Source organism: Elephantulus edwardii, unplaced genomic scaffold, assembly GCF_000299155.1.
Source record: "Elephantulus edwardii isolate Elephantulus edwardi_28Jun2011 unplaced genomic scaffold, EleEdw1.0 scaffold00433, whole genome shotgun sequence".
In the NCBI taxonomy this organism is placed as follows: Eukaryota; Metazoa; Chordata; class Mammalia; order Macroscelidea; family Macroscelididae; genus Elephantulus; species Elephantulus edwardii.
In genome coordinates this window covers 946,461-969,520 of record NW_006400183.1, presented here as the reverse complement: position 1 = coordinate 969,520, position 23,060 = coordinate 946,461, and the positions used below count along the sequence as shown (strand labels likewise).

The 23,060-nt window shown below is 36.8% G+C and overlaps 1 protein-coding gene across 1 annotated transcript; it reads left to right on the top strand.

The window, feature by feature from the left end:
* Positions 1-10,349: 10,349 nt before the first annotated feature.
* Positions 10,350-11,294, top strand: LOC102862832 (olfactory receptor 2B2-like). The gene has a single exon (XM_006902651.1). It carries the CDS (start codon positions 10,350-10,352, stop codon positions 11,292-11,294), a length of 945 nt encoding a protein of 314 aa, XP_006902713.1.
* The last annotated feature ends 11,766 nt before the right edge of the window (positions 11,295-23,060 follow it).

Genomic DNA, 23,060 nt, shown 5'->3' with positions numbered 1-23,060 from the left:
AGGCAGGCAGGCTGTAATATAGATGCTTTTGAATCATGGCATAAAAAAGGATGATAAAATCTGCTTCTGAAAAAGTATTTTCAGAATGCTTCTTAGAAGCATGAAAGGTGAGACTATCTCATATACTTTGGATGTTATCAGGCAGAACTAGTTGCTGGTGGACATCATGCTTGTTAAAGTGGAGGATCAGCAAAAAAGAGGAGACCTGTAACTAGGTAGATTGAAACAGTGAATACGTAACATTAGTTTCAAACATAGTAATGATTGTGAGGATGATCGACCACGAGTGTTTCATTCACTGAACAATAAGAGTACAAGCTGATTTGACACCATGTAACAACACTTGTCATTTGAATTTGCTATTTTCTAGATTGTTTAGCATATAATTTGTCAATTTCCACAGGAATAATTTGTAGGTTTCAGGGTTCCCCTCCATGCCATTCTTTAGAAAGCAGCTTCTCCTATATTTTAGATAAGTTGTCTTTCAACTTATGCAAGCATATACATATATCTTTTCCAAATCTGTTTGTCTGGAAAAGAAATTCAAATGAATCTCAATACTATAGTTCATAATATTGTAACTGTGGAGTTGGGACCAATTCATAACTGGCCCTCCCCTCCACTGGTTTTCCAAGGCTATAAGTAGTGTGGGAGGAGACTGCCCATCTTTCTACTGCAAAGCTGTTGGTTTGATTTGAAGAGAGGGGTGGTCTTTTGGTGAACAATGCAACTCCCTACAGACTGTCATCAGAATGTATAGTATCAGAAAATAAGTTCTGGCTGAATTAAATTTTAAATCTTATAAGAAAATTTGAGTTGAGTAAAACTTCAGTAACTAAGCATAGAAATTAAAAATTTTTGAGAGAAAAGATAGCTATGTTGACTATATGATAATGTTACAAAACAGCTTTGAGTTAATTGTTAAGTGCTATTCAGTTGAATATAACTTATAGTGACTCTATGAACAGCAGATCTGAACCCTTTCCTATCCTGGGCTATACTTATCATCCCTGACACATTTGAACCTATTGCTACAGACACCAACTGTATCAATCCATGTTGTTGAGAGTCTTCCTTTTCATAGCCGACTCTCCACCTTCCCATTCATGACATCCCTTTCCAAGGAACAGTATCTCTTAATAGTATGTTCAAAATATGTGAAACAAAGTTTCACCATCCTTACTTCCAAGCAGAACTCTGTGCTCTTACTTTTAGTTAGGTGGTTGTTGTTGTTATGTGCCATTGAGGTGTTTGCGACTCATAGCGACCCTATGTACAATAGCCCTAAACATCGTTCTATCCTGTGCCAACCTCGCTGTCTCAAACACATTCATTCCCACCACTCCACTCACAGAATCGATCCATCTTGTTAGGTATCAAAAAAAAAAAAAAAGTTGTCATTTTGTTCTTCTGACTGGTGTCTCAAACTAATAAGCAAATTTTCAATTGTTGTATACCATCAAATCAAATCAAACTGGCACAGGAGGAGCTTGCCCCTCCTCCAGCCGAGTATCTAATGGATTCAAACCGGACACCTTAGGGATTGCAGTGCAGCTTCTTGCCACTAGGCCACCAGAGCTCTCATCTATATTTTAAGTAGTAGTCTAGTCTCTGATAAAGAAAGAAAATGACTTCAGGTAAGTTTTAGATGATTTATGTGTGAACTTTTGAGAATTCTTTCTGTTAACAGGAATTAAATGACTTCTGAAAACTCACTGAATACAAAAGAAAAATTTCAATTCAGTATCACAAAATGTCAAATTTTCTTTGATAGAGAATTTTTGTCTTACTGTAGTTTCTTTTGTTTTAGAAAGAGTTGGGAAAAAAAGAAAAAAAAAGAGCTGAGGGCTTAATCCCTAGAGAAAGTGTTTTCCACAAGCCAATGATAAGGGAGGACTAACATGTCTTGGAAAACTCCTCTTTCTTCCCATTGGGTATGTGACTAATTACCATCAACTAGGAGGGAGGGTTTCACCATTTAGTGTTTGAGACTTCTAACAGAAACCAAAACAAACACAAATACTGATAGGGACAGTAGGCCTTAGTTCTTATTTTGTGAAACTGACTGGGGGAAAAACCTGACAGTTGCACTTGATCGCCTCATGCACAGCAATGTGACAAGAGACTGTATGTTCTGCTCATCTGCACCACTTCACTCTTATCCTCCAGTTACCTCCAAATGGAGACCTCATGACTGGTTATATACTGAGTGGAACTAAGAGAAGTGTAATCAATCTTATTGGATCAGTTAATACAATTAAATGACATGTAAAGATGCCATTACATCCATGTACTTCAAATTAGTCCAATCTGAATTCAAAGATGGCTTTTTGGACAAAGGAGACATTGACTCATCTATAGAGCTTAAAATGGAGGTAAGTAGAATATATAATTACACAGAAAAGTGCTACATAATAATATAATAAAATTTGAGTATTCTTTGTACTTGCCTAGTGAACTGCTTTTAATTTAAATTGCAGGAAAAGAGGAAATTATTTGCTGGGAATATCTCTCTCACTCAAATTTCCATTTCTATATACAATATTTAAAATACACAATATTGTTTAGAATATATTTTTTATTAAATTTTTATTGTATACTGGTTTGCTTACAAAGTTTGTATGTATTGTTTTTCATACTGGAGGTTTCCTTGATGTATTTTTAATCTCTACAAGAAATTTGAACTTTAAAGTAGGCAAATTTTACATTTGAATCTCCAGTGCACTGCTTACTAGCTCTGACCTTCCTGATTATTTAATTCAGGTTTCTGCCTGAATTGATGAAATGTGTCTTTTACAAACGGTAAATGTTTTTTGACAAATTTCTTTGTACTATTTATCTAAATTGGAATGTATTCGCTGAATGGAAAAATGTACTGCTGTATTCCTATCCTTATAGTTCATGCAGATGAAGGTTCTGTATGGTATTTGGAAATTTTCCATATAGTCCCAAAGAAATGAAATAATTTGAGAAAACATAAAGTTGACAGTTGTTGTTATGGGGCTGGGAGTGGGGGAGAGAACCACATAATGTATATCTCAAATAGACAAGTATATAGAGATCAAAGTTTACTAGTGGTTACTAGGGACAGATGGGAGAGAAGTCTAAAGGACACAATGCTTAAGAGACATTAAGTTTCTGTGGAGGGTCACAGAAAATTCAAGAAGGGTACATAGTGATGTTTCAACAATGTGATGACAGCATAGTTAAAGCTATTGAACTGCAAATGTGAATGATGCAGAAATGGCAAAGGTTTTATTGTTTATACAACAATAAAAAGAAAAGGAAAAAATGCCGTCCGTAATGTTAGAGAAGATAAAACTGAAATCCACAGCTATTCACTTACTTGCTCAATTACTCTTTAGCTTATTAGCAGATTTTGAACTAAAACTTTGTTCCCTTCTTAACTGGATGCTCTTTCCGTGTTGCTCTTGTGTGCTGTGGAGTCGGAACTGACACATAGCTGACCCTGCAGCAGGTCTTCAGAGGGAGTAAATCACAGGGAAGGAAATTGCCCATCTATCTCCCTTGGAGTAGTTGGTGGATTCAAACCACATGCCTCTGGGATTGCAGTACTTTCTTACCACTAGGACACCAGAGTTCCCTTTCTATTGTTGTTGTTATGTGTCATCGAGTTGCCTGCAATTCATAGTGACCCTGCATACAACAGCCATAAACTCTGCTCCATCCTTTGCCAATTTCACTGTCTCTGAAACACTTACCCCAGTGACTGAATCAATCCATCTCATCAAGGGTCTTTCTCTCTTGCACTGCCCCTCTACCCTTCCAAGCATAATGTCCCTCTCCAAGTACTGGTCCCTTCTTGCAGCATGTCCAAAGTATGTCAGAAGACACTTCAGAATCCTTGCCTTCAAGGAGAAGCCTGGTTTCACCCTCTCTAGGATGATCCTGTTTGTTCTCCAATGTATATCCAATATTCTTCTCTAGCACCACAGCTCAGAGGCATCAATTATCCTTCTATTATCCCTAGTCATTGTCCAGTTCTCTGATGTAGCACAAGTAATTGTAAATATGATGGCCTGAATTAGGCACACCTTAGTCTCTAGACTGACATCATTGCTCTTTGGAGATGTCTCTGACAGCAGACTTTCCCAATGCAATTCATCTTTCAATTTCCTGGCACTGGTACCAAGAGTGTTGATTGTGGAGCCAAGCAAACTAAAGCTGTTAACAGTCTCAATCTCTTCACTATCTGTCGTGATGCTGCCAATTTGCCCAGCGGTCACATTTCTCGTCATAGAGCCCAGCCTCCCAGATAATCTGTTCTGCATATAGATTGAAAAGGTATGAAGATAGGACATACCCCTGGTTTACACACTTCCCAATTTTGAGCCATGCAGTGTTTCCTTGCTCTGTTCTGATGACTGCCTCCAGGTACAAGTATAGGTTTCAAACTCCAAGTATAGGTTTTAAGTACGTGTGATCAAATGTTCTTGGATTCCCATTCTTCTCAGAGTAAGCCACAGTTTGTTGCGGTGCACACAGTCAAATGTCTTTGCATAGTCAATGAAACACATACAAACATTCCTCTGTTATTCCCTGCTTTTAGCCAAGATCCATCTAACACTAGCTACAATATCCCTAGTACCCCTGCCTCTTCTAAACTTCTGGCACTCTGTTGGTGTGCTGTTCCAGTTGTTTTTGGATAATCTTCAGAAGAATCTTGCTTGCATGTGATATTTATGATATTGTTTGATTATTTCAGCAGTCTGTTGGATCACCTTTCTTTGGAATGGGAACAAATATAGAGCTTTGTCTGGTCAGTTAGCCAGGTGGTTTCCTCCAGATTTCTTGGCACAACTTAGCACATTCAGGGCAGCATCTGTTTGTTGAAATATGTCAATTGTTATACAATCAATTTCTGGGGTCTTGTTTTTTGCCAATTCTTTCAGAGCAGCTTGAGCTTCTTCCTTCATCACCACAGCTCTTGCTCATACATTGTTTCACATAATTCTTCTGTGTCTGCCAATTGTTTTTGGTACGATGACTCTGTATACTCTTTCCATCTTCCTTTAATACTTCCTGGATGATTTAACATTCCGTCCAAAGCATCCTTATATATTGCAACTTGAGGCTTGAATTTTTTCTTCAGTTTCTTGAGCTTAAGAAATGCTGAACAAGTTTTTGTACCCCTTTGATTTTCCAACTCCAAGACTTTGCACATTTCATTATAATACTTTACTTTGTCTTTCTATGCTTCTCTTTGAAGCCTTCTGTTCAGTTCCTTAATATCTTTATTTCTTCCTTTTGCTGTGGCTTCTTGGTACTCTAGTGCAATATTCAAAATCTCTTCTGATTTTGGTCAGATCTCGGTCTTTTCCTCCTCCTCTGTCTTTGTAATGACTCCCTGCTTTCTTCCTGGATGATATTCTTGATACCCTCTCACAGCTCAGTTGGTCTTCGTTCATTAGTGTTCAAGATCCTTTCTATAGCATAGTTTAAAAGAAGCTTCCAAGTTTTTATTGGATCTTATCCTTTTGAGTGTTCAAACTCAGATATGAAATAATCATTAAAAACCCAACAGTAGAGAAGTTACAGACACAACGTAAACCAATACACAGGTAAAAAGGAAGATAAATGGTAAGTCCCAAACCATGAAAGTATTCTATGCTGATCATTGGTAAGGTCTGTAAAAATCTTGTCAGCAGCTTTCTAAAAATTTTCTTACACAAAATTCTGTTGCTGTTGTAACCTCTTTTTCCCTTTTTTTGGGTTCTTTTTCTGATTCCTGTGGTAATTTACGTAATTCAAAGGATCTATTTTGCCCTCCAATTGAATGCCTGCTAGTGAAAATGAAAATAACATCTCAAGATGTTGAAAAAGTAGAGACCTACTGTATAAACTTTGAAGTACTAGTCACAATTGCAAACAATTTATATGAATTTTAGCAGGCAAAACTGAGCCTAAATAAAATTATTTCAGAAGTGTAAGGACTTCCTAGTTTTAACTCACTAACAATTATTTCAGTCCTGATTAAAACCCTCAAACACAAGGAGATAGGCCACCATTTAAGCTAAAGTTATATATTCCACAGCAGATAAGTATTTGAATACACTGATTGTTCGGAAAATGAGGAAACATGCACAAATTGTGTAAAGCAGAAGAGATAAGACAGTGCTCTGAGATTTCCCAGGTTTTCTCCTCTCTTTTCCCTCTGGCACATTATCTTACTTTGCCCTAGTACTATCTAAAAGAGCTAAAAATACTCTTATTCACTGACCTTTGTCCCCATCAACTTCAGAACTTGGGAAGGTAATTAATGACACTAACCAATATATTATATTCGTGACAAAAACCAGGTTATTAATTTTTAAATACTGAATTTCAGATTGAAAGTTTAAATGATTGCAAGGAAATTAACTTCCTTCTGTATCTGCATCAGAGTTGTTGCTGGATGCCATCAAGTCAGTTATCACTGGTAGCTGCACTATCTTCACAATCTGTCCTGCTCAAGCTCACTTTGATAGTCCATGGGTCAATCTATCTGGTTCAGAGTCTCCCTTTCTCTTTTGCTGACTATCTGCCTTTTCCAGTATAATGTCTCTCTCCAAGGACTAATTTCTCCTGAAAAATAAGACTTCTGATTTTAGAAGATGGATCAGGATATTCTGCCGGGTAAAAGTAGAAAAGACATTCAAAGTCCTGAGTGACAAGATACCTCCTGAATAATTATACAAAGATTTGACCTATTACTTTTACAGTTTAAAAATTGCTATTGAGTCCATTCAGACTTGTTCATCGTGGTGTTGTAGGAAAAAAATAGAGTTGTCCTATAGGGTTTTCAAGATTGTAATAGTAAAGGAAGCTGGCTACCCATCTTTATCTTGGTGAAGGCTGGGAGATTTGAACTGATATACTTCTGAGAATGAGAGGGGCTCTAGTGGTGGCAATGACAGTTGAGTAGAAGTAAATTAGGCAATCTTGGGTAAACTGTGCCAACTCAGTTATTCAGATCTGAAGGGATTGTAAAGGATGGGAAATCTCTCATAACTGGTTGCATTTTACCCAGTTTTGCCAAATTTCTCAGCAACAGTCTTTTGCCAGTAAGAATAAGACATGTTATCACACTCCAACATTCAGAAAAGCATAGAATTTGAATTTTCTTATTTAAATTTGAAGTATTGAGAGTTTAAAAATTTTTAATTTTTTAAAGGATTTATGTTCTTAAATCTAGACTTTGCAGCTCAAAGTCTTAAAGAAAAAACAATGCTAGTCTAAAGTATAGAAAGTGAGTTTCTGAGTAAATGAAAATAATACAAAATCAATATCTTAGAGTGTGATAGGTAATTAGCTACGAACCTGTTTTTGTAATTAGGTGCCATCATGCTGCCTGCAGCTCATAGCAACCCTCTGTACAATAACTCTGAACCCTGCCAGAACCTGAACCAGTCTCAATGACTCTGACACATTTAACTCCTTGCCCTAGTTACCGTGACAACCCACCTTACCCTGGATCTTTCTTTCCTGAGCCGTCCCTCCACATTTTGAAGCGTGATGTCAAGTCCAAGGACAGGTCCTTCCTGGCCACGTGCCAGAAGTATGTGACAAGGAGCTTCAAAATCCTTGCCTCCTAGGAGAAACTTAGTTTTATCCTCTCCAAGACAGACTTATTTGTTCTCCTAACAGTCCATGGTATGTTCAGTACTCATCACCAGCACCACAACTCAAAGGCATTAATTCTTCTTCTGTCAATCTTAGTCATTGTTCAGCTCTCTGATACATAGCAAGTAATTGAGAAGACCATGGCCTGGGTCAGGTGCACCTTTATCTCTAGACTGACATCATTGCTCTTTATCACTTTGGAGACATCTCTGAAAGCAGACTTTCCCAATGTAATTCATCTCCTGTCCTTGAGATCACCATTTGCTTTTGGGAGAAAAATGAACAATGTCAATTCATAAAGATTTATATCCTTTGAAACCCAATGGAGGAATGCTATGAGTTGGATTCAACTCGATGATAGTGGATGTTAGAATTAAAAACATAGAAGTATTACAGGTAAACTCTGCTTTATCATCCCTTGTCCCTTTTCCAGGGATAAAAGGGATAATTTCTTATGTATACTTCAAGATAATTTTTTTATGTAAGTACACACACATGTAAAAAGATATGATATATTCTATCTTTAGAATGATGGGATGCTAATATACAATTATTGATCATTATACAATTAATGACTTCTTTTTTACTTAAAGATACATTTTGACACCATGTCATATCTACATTTATGATTACTTACCTCAAATTTCTTTCAGTTGATAGTAAGGGGACATTATGGAGGACATGAACAGCTTTAGCAAGTCAAAGAAGTTAAAAACACACATTGTTAACAACTGATGAATGAAAATAATAAAAAAGATCATGTAATATTTGCGTCCCTTTTCAGCAGGAAGTAGCTAAGAGAATACGCCATCCCCTTTTCCTTATGACTCAGGGTGAAGTCTCTCTCAGGGAGGAGTGATAGGGAATGGCAAAGGACACACTGACAAAGAAGATTAATCAGAACTGGCTTTGACAAGCACTGTGGCATTTGGACAAGAACAAACTGGGAGGAGGGTAGAGAGAATAGTGCAACAATGAATGAATGGAAACCCAAAATCTCTGTAAATGTTTATGAAAATTAATAAAATATAATAAAAAAAGAAAAGTGCAAAAAAACCAAAACAAAACAAAGAATGTAATAAAAAAGAATATTATAATATTGATAAAATGAAATTAAAAATTTAGTATCATGGTAAGATTTCCTTAGGATTACTATATTTTTAATAGATGGGTCTGATGTATATTAGTTTTCCCAGGAAGTTTAGCACTCCAAATAACCTCTTCCCAAAGCATTTAAGAATTCTTACATCACTGGCATACTTCCATTATACAGCTATGCTTCTCTATGCCATACAATTTACACTAACGATCACATCCATACTTGACACCAGATGGTTAACAGTGGTCTCTGTTGTTGAGGTTGATGGTTTGGGGTTTGGAAGGAATGGGAAGGTGAATTTTCAAACTATTGATACATTTTCCATTGGTTACGGTGTTGGCTCTCGTTGAGTCACCCTTGACATATTGCAACCCTTTGCACTACCCTGTGCATACCCATTCCATGCCAGGCCCTGTGCCATCTCCATGAGGCCTGGGATCAGATCATTTTTCCAATTTAGACCCCAGAATCACTCTTTCTAGTCTTTATTAGTCTGAAAGTTCCTGAAACCTTTTCAGTGTCACAGCATCACAAAAACCTCCTCTAGAAGAAAAAATGGTGGTTATGCATGAGGTTCTTCAATTGGGAATGAAATTTTTATCTTCAATTGGGAGGCAATAATATTATTGCTAACCCAAATTGACTCTTCTATTGGTAACTGTAGGAAATGTAAAGTTCTAAAGAACCATTCAGAGAACCATTCAATGTAACACTGCAGTATTACCTGAAGATCAGAGGATAAGAAACATTCTCCAGGGATTGTAACTAAATTGGGAAGATAGGAACATGAACTCACATTTGTCAGATAGCAAATTCAGTGTTAATAAACACTACTTTAAATTTTTATTAACTACTCATTGGAGAGGAATATGTCTTTTAATATGTCTGATAGCATGCTAGCTAGTTGCTAGATTTTATATATATATATATATATATATATATACACAAGTGTAGAGTTTACATGCTATAAATTATTCACATAACCAGGACTTGACATTGAAGAAAAAGACTCAAACTAGATATAAGCAAGTTCTAGTTTTGAGTTGGTTCTGAATCAGTGGCAATGAAGTTTTTTCACCTCATGCAAGATAAGTGGAAAGAATTGGGAGTGCTGGTGGCAGCCTAGTCTGTAGGGAATTGAACTTGCCAACCCCAAAATGGCACCTCTCTGCTGGTTCAAGTACGCCAGAAGCTCAGTAGGAGAAGGCATTCTCCTTCACTTGCAGTCTCCAAAACCTCACTGGAGGGTAAATGAGTTGGTTCTGAATCAGTGGCAATGAAGTTTTTTTCACCTCATGTAAGATAAGTGGAAAGAATTGTCAACAAAGGGTTTATAAAAGAATAAAAAGAACAAAAAAGAGAGATTTTGTGATTGTTAGAACTGATGATACACTCTCAAATTCTGAAGTTGCTAGTACATTTACAAATATGGAAACTCACTTGAAATGCTTGGTAAGAAATATTTTTCTTTTTAGCAATACATTTTCACATGATTGAATAGATTGATCTATAATATACTTAAATGCCTAACAAAATGTTTTTAAGTATCTGAGTTAGAAAATAACTACGCTTTTATTGAATTCTTGGTATTTTCTATTTCAGAGAACTAAGAATTGAAGAGGTTGAGATGAATAAGGTAAATGAGAGTGACATCCCAAAGGAGTTCATCCTGTTAAGTTACATAGATCTACCATGGTTGGCACTTCCTTTCTTTGGGGTGGTCCTGGTTTCCTATATCTTGACCATTTTTGGCAATCTAGGAATCATTCTGGTGTCACGTCTGGATCCCAAACTCCATACCCCTATGTATTTCTTTCTTACTAATCTGTCTTTCCTGGACCTTTGCTACACCACAAGTATAGTTCCACAAATGCTGGTAAACATATGCAGCACCAGGAAGGTCATCAGTTATGGTGGCTGTGTGGCCCAACTTTTCATTTTCCTGGCCTTGGGGTCCACTGAATGTCTCCTTTTGGCTGTCATGTCCTTCGATAGATTTGTAGCTATTTGTAGACCTCTCCATTACTCAGTTATCATGCACCAAAGACTCTGCATCCAGTTGGCAGCTGCATCCTGGATTAGTGGCTTTAGCAACTCAGTATTGCAGTCCACACTGACCCTTCAGTTGCCACTCTGTGGCCACAAAGAAGTGGATCATTTCATCTGTGAAGTTCCTGCTCTGCTCAAGCTGTCCTGTGTTGACACAACAGTAAATGAGACTGAATTATTCTTCATTTGTGTTCCATTCCTTCTAATACCCTTGACACTTATCCTTGTGTCTTATGGTTTTATTGCTCAAGCAGTCCTAAGAATAAAGTCAGCTGAAGGTCGGCGTAAGGCATTTGGAATTTGTGGCTCCCACCTAATTGTGGTGTCACTATTCTATGGCACTGGTATCTATATGTATATGCAACCACCATCCTCTGCCTCCAAGAATCGGGATAAGATGACATCACTTTTCTATGGAATCATCACACCTATGTTGAATCCTCTTATATACACACTTAGAAACAAAGATGTAAAGGGAGCTTTTAAGAGGTTGGTTGTAAGGGTTTTATTCATCAAGAAATGAACACTCTCATACACTGTGCTTGGGATTGTAAGAAGTGCAAAAACTCTGGAAGACAGTTTGGTGTTTCTTCAAAAAGTTGGACATAGAAACAACATATGACCCAGCTATTCCACTGCTAGGAATATACCTCAAGGAAATTAGAATTGAGACACAAATGGAGATTTGTACACCAATGTTCATAGCAGCGTTATTCACCATCACAAGAATGTGCAATCAGCCCAAATGTCCAACCATAACCTACTGGATTGAGAAATTGTAGTACATTCACACCATGAAATACTATGCAGCATGCAGGAGCAATGATACTGAAAAATATTGAATAACTTGGGAGAGGCTGAGAGCATCATGCTGAATGAACTAACACAGTCCCATAAGGGCAAATACTGCATAAGATCATTATTGTAAAAATAGAAGGATAACTAGTAAAACACATACAGGAACTCAAGGAGGGGTTGGAGGGAGTGACGAGGTGAGGATAGGTAGAGGTGAAATCACAGGGCTGCACAATGTGGTGGGTGGAGGCGGGGGTGGGGGGAAGCAAATGGGAAGGGATCCAGGAGAAAAGACAGGGTAATGATGGGCCAGGTCCAATAGTGATTGATTTTAATAATGTATGAGAATGATTGCATGAAACCAATGTGAATGAAGAATAGTGGGAAACACAATGTCTATAAACTTTGTGAGCAAATCAATTAAAAATGTAAAATAAATAGAAAGAAATAACCAATATGATATGCCTTGCTAAAGACTTGGAGTTACTTAGCTAAATGATGAAATTCTCTCCCAGTTATTTTCACTACTCATAAAACTATTATGGGGAGTACCCTTAAATAAAATTTTATTGACAGAGAACTATCTTTTTAATCTCTTTTGCCAAAATATATTAATGAAACATTCCTGTGAGCTCCTGAAAGTTCTAAAATATGTAACTTTAGAATACTTAAGGTTGTCAGTTTCTCATCACTGGTTTGTTTTTTTAGGGAAGAGTAGACATCTTTGAGATTAGACTAAATGCTAGAAACCGTTATCTCAGAAACATAGTGTTTTTATACAAATACAAAGTGTCTTAGTAAAAACACTGTACTAATGCTCTTATAAATGAAAACAAAAATTTTATTGAAGGAATATGATCATTTTGAAGTGGGGAGACATTTACAGACATCCATATATACTCTTGTAATGTTCTGAATTGCAGAGGGAATAGTTGTTGTTGTTGTTGTTGTTATGTGCTGTCGAGTCACTTGCCACTTATGGTGACCCTATGTACAACAGCCCTACACTCTGCTCTGTCCTGTGCCAATTGCACTGTCTTTGACACACCCATCCCGATTATCCTAGTCACTGAATCAATCCACCTCATAGGGTCCTTCCCCTCCTGCGATGTCCCTTCACCCTCCCAAGCATGATGTCCTTCTCCAAGGACCAGTCCCTCCTTACAACATGTCCAATGTATGTTAGAAAGAGCCTCAGAATCCTTGCCTCCAAGGAGTCGCCCAATTTAACCCTTTCCAGGATGAATCTGTTTGTTTTCCTAGCAGTCCATAGTACCCTCAACACTCTTCTCCAGCACCACAGCTCAAAGGCATCAATTCTCTTTCTATCCTCCTTAGTCACTGTCCAACTCTCTGATGCATAGTAAGTGATAGCAAAGACCATGGCCTGTATTAGACACACCTTAGTCTCCAGAGAGACACCATTGCTCTTCAGTACTTTGGAGAGGTCCCTAACAGCAGATTTTCCCATGGCAATATGCCTTTTAATTTCCTGCCTACTGGTGCCAAGAGTGTTGACTGTGGAGCCAAGCAAACTAAAGCTGTGTACAATCTCAATCTCTTCACCATCCATCCTGATGCTGCCAATTGGCCCAGTGGTGAGAATCTGTCTTCTTGACATTGAGCCTCAATCCATATTGTAGGCTGCAGTCCTTGACCCTCTGCAGCAAGCACTTCAGGTCCTCCTGTTTCAGCAAGCAGGGTTTTGTCATCTGCATAGTGCAGATTGTTGATAGATCTTCCACCAATCCTGACACCGCATTTCTCCTCATAGAGCCTAGCCTCCCGGATAATCTGTTCTGCATACAGGTTGAAAAGGTATGCAGACAGGACACGTCCCTGGCGTACGCCCTTCCCAATTTTGAACCATGGAGCATTTCCTTGCTCTGTTCTGACGACTGCCTCCTGGTCCAAGTATAGATTTCTTATTAGCACGATCAAGTATTCTGGGAACAGTAAGAGTCTTAAAAAAGGCTATAGTAAACAAAGGATTCATGTTCTCAGGTATGTAAGGAAGGGGTGAATAATCATGGCAAAGGTTACAAAGGATTTGTTAAACTACTAGCTTAAACATTATCAGAAAGTTTATTAGTTGTATTATGAGACTTTAGAAAATTCTGGTGGTCTTGTCTGAAAGGAGTTTCCCTATTAACCTAAAAACAGGCTCTGGCCGTTTGGATGCACAATGACTCTTGCAGAGAAAGATGGACAGTTTTCTCCCACTTGATTTGCGACCTTAGAAAGCACACTAGAGGGTCAGCTTTAAGTAGGTTTCAATGGCATTGGGTTTAAGTTTGGGCTAGGTCACCATAACTCCCACCTTAATCACAAACTCACAGTTACAAAGAGTAGAAACACATTAGAAAATCCTAGTGAGGGAAATTTAAATGTGTAAGTCATTATCTATGAATTCTATGTCTTTGTGGTTTATTGTTTTATATGATCTAATAACCAAAAGGTCGGTGGCACAGATTCAGAAACCCAGCTGGAGATTGGCATGAGTTGGAATAAATCTGATAGTCATGGTTTTGTTGTTTTATTTGTTTATTTTTATATTATCAGTTCTATAACCTACTTTCCTATAAACCAAGCTATTTTCTTTGGGGCCATGTGCATTTTCAACAGGCACCAAGCATTTCTTTACACAGATTTAAAATTCTGATTTTTACTGTCTGTCTTTGTCTTCTGAACAGTAAAACTTTACAAACAGGCTTAATGACTTCTTTAGAGAAGTTAAAGTAGAATTATTCATTTTATCCAATATAGAGCTTCCTTTTAAAGTCTGAAATAAATTATGGCAGTACCTCAATTTTTCTAACATCTGCTACTATGCAAAAGAAATACACTAAAACATGTAAACATACACGCTTTTTCCCCTCCAGCCCATGGTTGGAGTTCTAATAAAAGTTTTAACACCATCTGTCACTTGCTCCTTTCTATGAAGATGTAAGATTAATGTCTTTGCTTAAATTTTCAGAACTATTTACATATCAATGCAATAATAAAATCCATGATGAGTTTTCTTCCATATGTTTATCTAGATTTTTATTCTTTTGCCATGATTCTCCACCCACTACCTCTCTTAAATGAAAGTATTGTGTTTTATCCCCTCCTAAGTACAGTTCTAGGAACATTTTAGCCTTTTATAAATAACATATTTTTAAAAACCATTTTTTCAGGATTCTTCTAACCCCTAAAGCACTTAATAGTCTAAATCAGAAACAATATTATATTGTATATTTTGCCCACTTCTAGTTTAATGTACTTTTCTTGTGCCAGAAGAGAAGTTTATTCACAACATGTTAATTCCTTTGAGACAAGCAATATAGATGGTAATTTATACAAGTTCATGTCATCTTCAGAGCTCAACAAAATGCTGATGCTAGCATAAACACACACACACACACACACACACACACACACACTGTGGGTACTTATTTGCTGTGTTACATCAGACTGTCATAATTTCAGAAGCTATAAATTGCATGAGATGAGATTATCTACCATTTTCTCTTGGAGCAGCTGGTGGGTTCAAACCATGAGCCTTTGAGTTGATAGTACAACTCCTTACCACTAGATCACCTGAGCTCTCTTTATATATGTTCTAATATGAACAATTCTACAAGGACTTGGAGAATGCTCAAAGTATGAAATTTACTAATACATAAGGAGAATAAAAACCCAGAAAAGGAAATCCAGAAAGCTATACCATTTACAATAGCCAACCACCAATTAAGATACTTGGGAGTAAACCTAACTAGAGATACAGAAGCCCTAGACAAAGAAAATTAAAAAGCATTTCTGCAAGACACAATAAAAGACCTAAAGAAATGGGGAAATGTGCCCTGTTCATGGATAAGAAGACTCAGTATCATGAAAATGACAATTGTACCAAAAGCAATCTACATGTTCGACACAATCCAAATACCAAATTCATTTTTTAAGATTGAAAGGGAAATTGTCAAATTCATTTGAAGAGGAAAGAGACTTTGAATAAGCAAAACACTCCTGAGAAACAAAAATGAGGTTGGAGGCATAGCATTCCCTGACCTCAAAACCTACTACACAGCAGTAGTAACCAAAACAGCATGGTACTGGTACAATGACAGGCACATAGGCCAAGGGAACAGAATTAAGAACCCAGAAATAGTATGGTCAACTCACATTCAACAAGGAAATCAAAGATATCATATGGGAAAATGACAACCTCTTCAGCAAATGGTGCTGTCAAAGCCAAACTTCTACATGCAGAAAGCTGAAAGAGGATCCACATCTCACCCCATGTACAAAAATACACTGAAGGTGGACCTGAGAGTAAAGCCTAAAACAATAATGTTCATAAGAGACAAATTAGGATCAAGCTTAGAAGGCCTAGTGTATGGTATAAAGAAACTGCCAGATACACCCAGAAATGCACAATCTGAAGAGGATAAAATTGATGAATTGTACCTTCTAAAGATTAATTCCATGTGCACATCAAAACCTTTTTCCAACATTGTGAAAAGAAAACCTGCATACTGGGAACAAACCTTTGGTAATACCATCTTGGATGAGTTTCATAAGGAAAGTTTAGAGAATTATCCTGGGCCTCCACAAGAAAAAGACTGATAATCTAATTATAAAATGGGCAAAAAACATGGAAAGAATTTTCGCAGAGGAAGAAATTTGGATGGCCAATAGACGCATGAAGAAATGCCCAAAATCTCTGGCAATAAGAGAGATGCAAATAAAAAATCACAGTGAGATATCATCTCACTCCAGTGACAGTGGTAAAGGTGGTTTTTAAAAATTTTTTAAATTATTATTAACTTTAATGAACATTTAGAGATTTTGGATTTCCATTCATTCATTGTTGCACTTTTCTCCCACCCCCACCCCCAGTTCACTCTTCTCTTTCAAGAGTAGAAGAAAAATTCCTTAATTGGTATACAATCCCCCCCACACCACTCCCCCCTCATCCCCACCTCTCCGAGTATACTCCACTCTGCAACTTTCATTCTGAACTCTTTTATGGGTCTTGTTGTTGTTTGTTTGTTTTTTAAAGGATTTTTTTTTATTATGAAAGTTTATAGGGACTTTGGATTTCCATTCATTCATTGTTGCACTTTCTCCCTGCCCACCCCTCCCCCCTAATTCGCTCTTCTCTTTGAAAAGTAAAAGACAAATTCTTTCATTATTATACAGTCCCTCCTCCCAAGTCTACCCCATTATTCCGCCTTCATTCTGGACTCCAGTCATGACAATAATACCTAATCATATATTCCTTTTAAACAGTCTCTCTCTCATCTGCTTCAATGCAGTATACATTATTTATCCCCTCTATCTCAGTCTCCCCCCAACCCCTATGTCAGTCCTCTTTTATAACAGTAGCATTATACAGTATTTGTCTTTTTGTGACTGAGATATTTCACTCAGCATGATGTCCTCCAGGGTCACCCATTTTGAATAATATTGCATGAGTTCCTTGTTTTTAAATGCAACATAGTATTCCATTGTGTGCATATACCACGGCTTCTCTAGCCATTCATTTGTTGATAGGCTCTTGGTTTGTTTCCAATTCTTTGCTACTATGAACAAAGCCGTAATAAACATGAGTGTGCAACACAGGCAAAATTTAACAGGGCAGCAAGTAATAGATATTGGAGAGGTTGTGGTGATGTAGAAACTCTTATACATTGTTGGTGGGATAGTAAAATGGTATAACCATTCTGGAAGGCAGTTTGGTGCTTCCTCAAAGAGCTGAACAAAAATTCCATGTGACCTAGCTATTCCACTGCTTGGAATCTACCCTGAGAAAATGAGAACTGAGGCACATATGTAGACTTATACACCAATGTTCATAACAGCATAATGGAAACAGCCCAGATGTTCAACTATAATTAAGTGGATTGAGAAATTATGGTACATTCATACAATGGAATGCTACGTAGCATGCAGGAGCAATGATTTTGTAAATTATTTCCTAACTTGAGAGGGACTGGAGAGAATTATGTTGAGTGAACTGACTTAGTCTCACAAGGACAAATATTGTATAAAACCATTAATGTAGAATGAATATGAGGACCTAAGGAGGGGGAGGGAGGATGCAGAGGGATGAGTCTGTGCGAGGGGTGGGGTGGTTTAATTATGGGGTTGTACAATTTGATGGGTGGGTGGAGGTGAGGGAAATTGGAAGAATATTGTGTGAAAAACAATGTATTCAAATTTTGTCAATAAACCAGTATAATAAAAAAAATTAAAAATAAAAAAATCAAAGATCCTCATCATCACAGGACCAACAGTCAACATCATGATATACAGAGGAAAGATTGAAGCTGTTAGTGGCTTAATCTTGCTTGGATCAACAATCAACACCATTGGTATCAGCAATCAGGAAATCAAATGACATATTACATTGGGCATTTCTGCTGTCAGGGACTTCTCCAAAATAATGAAGAACAATAGTGGCAGTTTGAAGATGAAGATGCTCACTCTTCAAACATTTGCTTAAAAATTTCCTCCCACTGTATTATATATAATCCATTTTTTAAAAAAATATAAATATATATTTTTCAAGTCTATTTATCTGAAAAAGAAATTGTGATGAGTCTTAATATTGTAGCATAACAAAAATTTTTACTAAATTAAGTACTTAAATTTTTAAAACTTAGAATAAAACCTGAGCTATGGAAGACTTTACTAACTATGCTTGAAAATTATTTATTTATGAAATAATTGGCAAATGTGCTCACTTTTGTTTTAAAATACTATTTGTGTAAGATGTACCATTTTTAAAATGTTGACATTGTGTTGCTTTGACTTATGGTGACTCAACTGTTTTTGTAGTTTCCCTAACATACATTAATTAGAAAGATTGATGGCCATGAAAGCACGAGAGAGGCTGGAATTAATATTGAAAGCCGTATACAGGAGCTGGCTTCTACAGGAGCTTGGTGGCCAAGATTGGTGAGCGCTAGGGTGGAAAGTTGATTGGTTAAGGGGAGTGAGGGAAAGGGATAAAGCCTCCTAGTTAAAAAGTCCATTGGTTGGCAGCATGACACTGATGTGCCATATGTGATATTGGTTACCCATGGTGGACAGTATTTAGTGGAGCTTCCCAATTAAAACAAGCTTGGAAGCAGGAGCGGCAGTCACTTCTGAAATGCCTTGCCTCAGGAAATTCTATGAACAGTTCTCAGGTCTTTTGTTTCTAGGGTCAAAATTAGTCGTCTATGACTCAACAGCACCTGACAACAACAACAACAACACATTCTAGTATAAAACCAAAAGAATTTAACCTGACCTCAGTGGAATTTTAAAAATGACATCAAATTTATACATGAAATAACAGATTCTTTCTTGGTGAAAGCAGATGGCTTCAGTAAACTCACCAAATAGTTTATAAAGGAAAACTAATTCTAACTCAGTAGCACAAAATCTAGACTTTCTTTGATGAGACATTTTATTTTTATTTTTAATTTCTTTTTATGGGACATTTTAATTCTACTGTAGCATCTTTTTCTTAGATAAAAGTTGAAGAGTCAGTCCCTAAATAAATTATTTTCTTGAACATATCAGATATATGCCTTCAAAGAGATCTCTTCCCTCTCTCCTACCTTTAGTCATATAGTTAGTTTTACAAACTACGAGGGAATGTTTTGCAATTTAGTGTTTGAGACATCTGCTAGAGACCAAAACAAACACCAATTTTGGTACAGAAAGTACATTATGCTGCTTATCAATTTTGTAAAACTGATTGGGGATAAAAAGAATTTCTGATAATTCAGTGGATTCTCTAATTTCAGGCCAAGTAATAAATGAATAAAATGTCCTACACATTTGCAACACTTTAGCTTTATTTTCCAGTTAATAATGAATAAAAATGTGATGATTTGCTACATGTTTGAACTGCCCTTGTTGTTTTGTCACATGCCACTGATTCGAGTACAACTCATTAACAATCCTATGAAAAAAGATCTGAACCCTGTTCTATCCTGTGCTGTCCTCACATTTTCTGACTCACAAGAGCCCATTGTAGTAGTCACTGTGTCAATCTACCTGATCCAGAGTCTTCCTCTCCTTCACTGATACTCCACCCTTCCCAGCATCATGTCCCTATTCAAGGAATAGCTCCTCCTAGCAACATACTCAAAGTATATGTGAGGTTAAGCTTCATCATTCTTATCTCCAAAGAGTATTCCAGCTGCACCCTCTCCAAGACATATCTGTTTGTTCTTTTGGCCGTCCATGGGATGCTCAGTGCTCTTCTCCAATAGCACAGCTTAAAGGTGTGAATTCTTTTATCTGTTATCCTTTTTCATTGTTCAGCTCTCAAATGCATAGCAAGTGATCAGAAAGTGAATCAGATGCACCTTCGCTGGGGCTAGGTAGGTACTAAGAAAATCTTTATCCAGGTTAGTAATTGTGACTTTTACTGTTTTCTAAGCAACAAAATAATTTCTTTAGAAAAGAAAGGCAAAATAATTTCTTTAGAAAAATAAAGATGAATCTTAAATTTAATTCAGATAGACTTACATCTGATATCAGATGTTATAATACCTACCTTGCTTGCTGAAGCTGAGGAGGACCTGAGACATTTGCAGCAAAAACTCAATGACTGAAGCCTTCAATATGTCTCAACATCAAGAAAGCAAAGATTCTCACTACTGGGCCAATTTGTAGCTTTATGGTAGTTGGTGAAGAGATTGAAATTGTTAACAGCTTCAGATTGCTTGGTTCCACAAACAACACTCTTGGTACCAAGTAGTTTTGCACTGGCAAAATCTACTATCAAGGACCTCTCGAGAATACTGAAGAGCAATGATGTCAACCTGGAGACTAAGGTGTGTCTGATACAGGCCATGGTCTTCACAATTACTTGCTATGCATCAGAGAGCTGAACAATGACTAGGGATGATCGAAGGACAATTGATACCTTTGAGTAGTTATACTGGAGAAGAGTAATGAATATACCATGGACTGCTAGGAGAACAAACAGGTGCATCTTGGAGAGGGTGAAACTAAGCTGTTCCTTGGAAACAAGGATTTTGGAGCTTTGTCTGACATACTTTGGACGTGTTGTAAGGAGGGATCAGTCTTTTAAGAGGGACATAATGCTTAAAAGGGTGGAGGGACAGCACAGGAGAGCAAGACCCTCAATGAGATGGATTGATTCAGTGACTGGGGTAATGGGTGTAGGTATGTTAGAGACAATGAGGTTGGCTCAAGATAGAGCAGACTTCAGAAATGTACATAGGGTGGCTATGAGTCACAAGCAACTTGATGGCACATAAAAACAACTACACAAAACAGATACACCCACACACAAAACCATGTATGTACATTTTTCACACAATTGTTAGAGTTCTAATGGAAGTTCATAAAACCATCTATCTCCTTCACCTTCCTCTCAGTTGCAGATAAGATCAATGCACTTGTTTGAAGTTTTAATACCATTTTCACATCAGTACAATAATAAAATCCACAATAATTTTTTTTCTCAACAGGTTTATCTACATCTTTTATTCTGTTACCAAGGTTCTACATTCACCACCTTTCCTAAATTGAAGAGCTGTGTTTTATTCCCTCTGTTAAGTAAAGTTCTAGCAACATTTTAGACTTAATTAAATATTACTCCAGAGAAACCACGCTGGCAAGAAGGCAATGTGATCACACACACACACACACACACACACACATAAAGAAGGGGGGGAACCCTCTCACAAGCCAAGAATTCTATATCCAACAAATTTGTCCCTTAAATATGATTATGATATTGGGACATTTCCAGATAAACAGAAGTTAGAGGAATTTGTGAAAAGTACACCAACTTTACAAGAAATACCAAAGGAGCTTCTTCAGACAGAGAACCAACAATGACAGTTACTTGAAATCAATGCACATGACATTATTCAATAAACAACCCAGATACAGAAATGCACAAAATAAACTTATGAGACTAAAAATAAAGAACTAGTGGAATAAGCCCCTAAATTAGAACAACGACGAAACAGAGGGGATAAATAGTATAGTTAAAGAACTTTCAAATGGACAGCAAGTCAAAGATTTTAAAATAAAGTGAACACTCTTAGATTCAGGAATAAAACAGTAACTTACAAGCTACCCTCAGAGAAAATGAATAAAACTTCTTATCAAAACAAAAAGAGGAAACATCATAAAGAGTTAATATAACATCAAAACAAATAAATTCCAAGAAAAATAATAAACAAGATGAACTCAGCATATAATAGTAGATGGAACAAAGAAATATTAAATAGCACCAGAAAGGGAGCTCTGGTGGCCTAGTGGCAAAGAAGCTGCACTGCAATCACAAAGGTTCATGGTTCAAACCCACTAGATGCTCTGCTGGAGAAAGAGGGGCAATCTCCTCCTGTGCGAGTTGCATCCCACTTGATGGTTCACAACAAGAAAAGAAAATGAATAAAAATTAAAAAAAAAATAGTACCCGAAAATGTACAGCAAATGACAGCAATAAAATCATATCTACTGATAATTACACTGAAGGTAAATGGATTACATTAACTAGTTAAAGGAAAAAATATAGCAGAATAGAAAACAAAACATGACCCACCAATATATGCTGTCTACAAAAGACATATCTTAGACACAAGGATAAAAATAGACCAAAACCCAAAGGATGTAAAAAATTATAGCAAGCAATAGGCAGTGAATGACAATAATAACTTATGGTAAACTAGGTCTTCCAGGCCAAAATCAGCATAAGAAAAAGGGAAGGATTTTATATATTGATTAGAGGGTCAACTGAACAAGAAGACATACTTATTATTAATATCTACTCACTAAAGTAATGACAGAGCTGCAAGATATATAAATCAAACTTAAACAGTTTTGTAGGAATGTCTGGTGGCCTTGGGGCAAGAAGCTGTGATGCAATACTGAAGGCACACAGTTTGAGGCCACCAGCTGCTCCGCAGGAGAAGGATGTGTGATTAACTGCTTCTGAAAACCCACAGGAGGGGATCAGCTATGGGTTGATTCCTACTCTATAGTACACAACTACAAATAGATTTGTGGAGAAAATGAGAGGGCTCTTCAATAATAAGAGACTTTTACTCAATATATGTCTTTGATGAAGGAAAGGAAGAAACTTAGCAAAGACATAAAATGAACTAATAAAATTCACCAACTTGATCCTATAGTCACATAGAAAACATTCCACCCAACAAGAACACAGCACACATTCTTCTCCAGTATAATGAAACACTCTCGAAAACACATCATGTGTTATGTCATAAAGCAAGTCTCAACACATTTAAAAATATAGAAATACTAAATATTTTTATCAGGTTGCAATGATATAAAATTAGAAGCTCACACAAGAAAATCAAACAAGAAAAAATCAAGCTCACTGAAACTAAATAATATCCCACTTGAACACTATAGTATAACAGAAAAAAGTAAATGTTTCTTGAAACAAATAAGAACAAAAACAAAACATACTAAAAAATTTTATACACATTAAAAGCAGTATTTA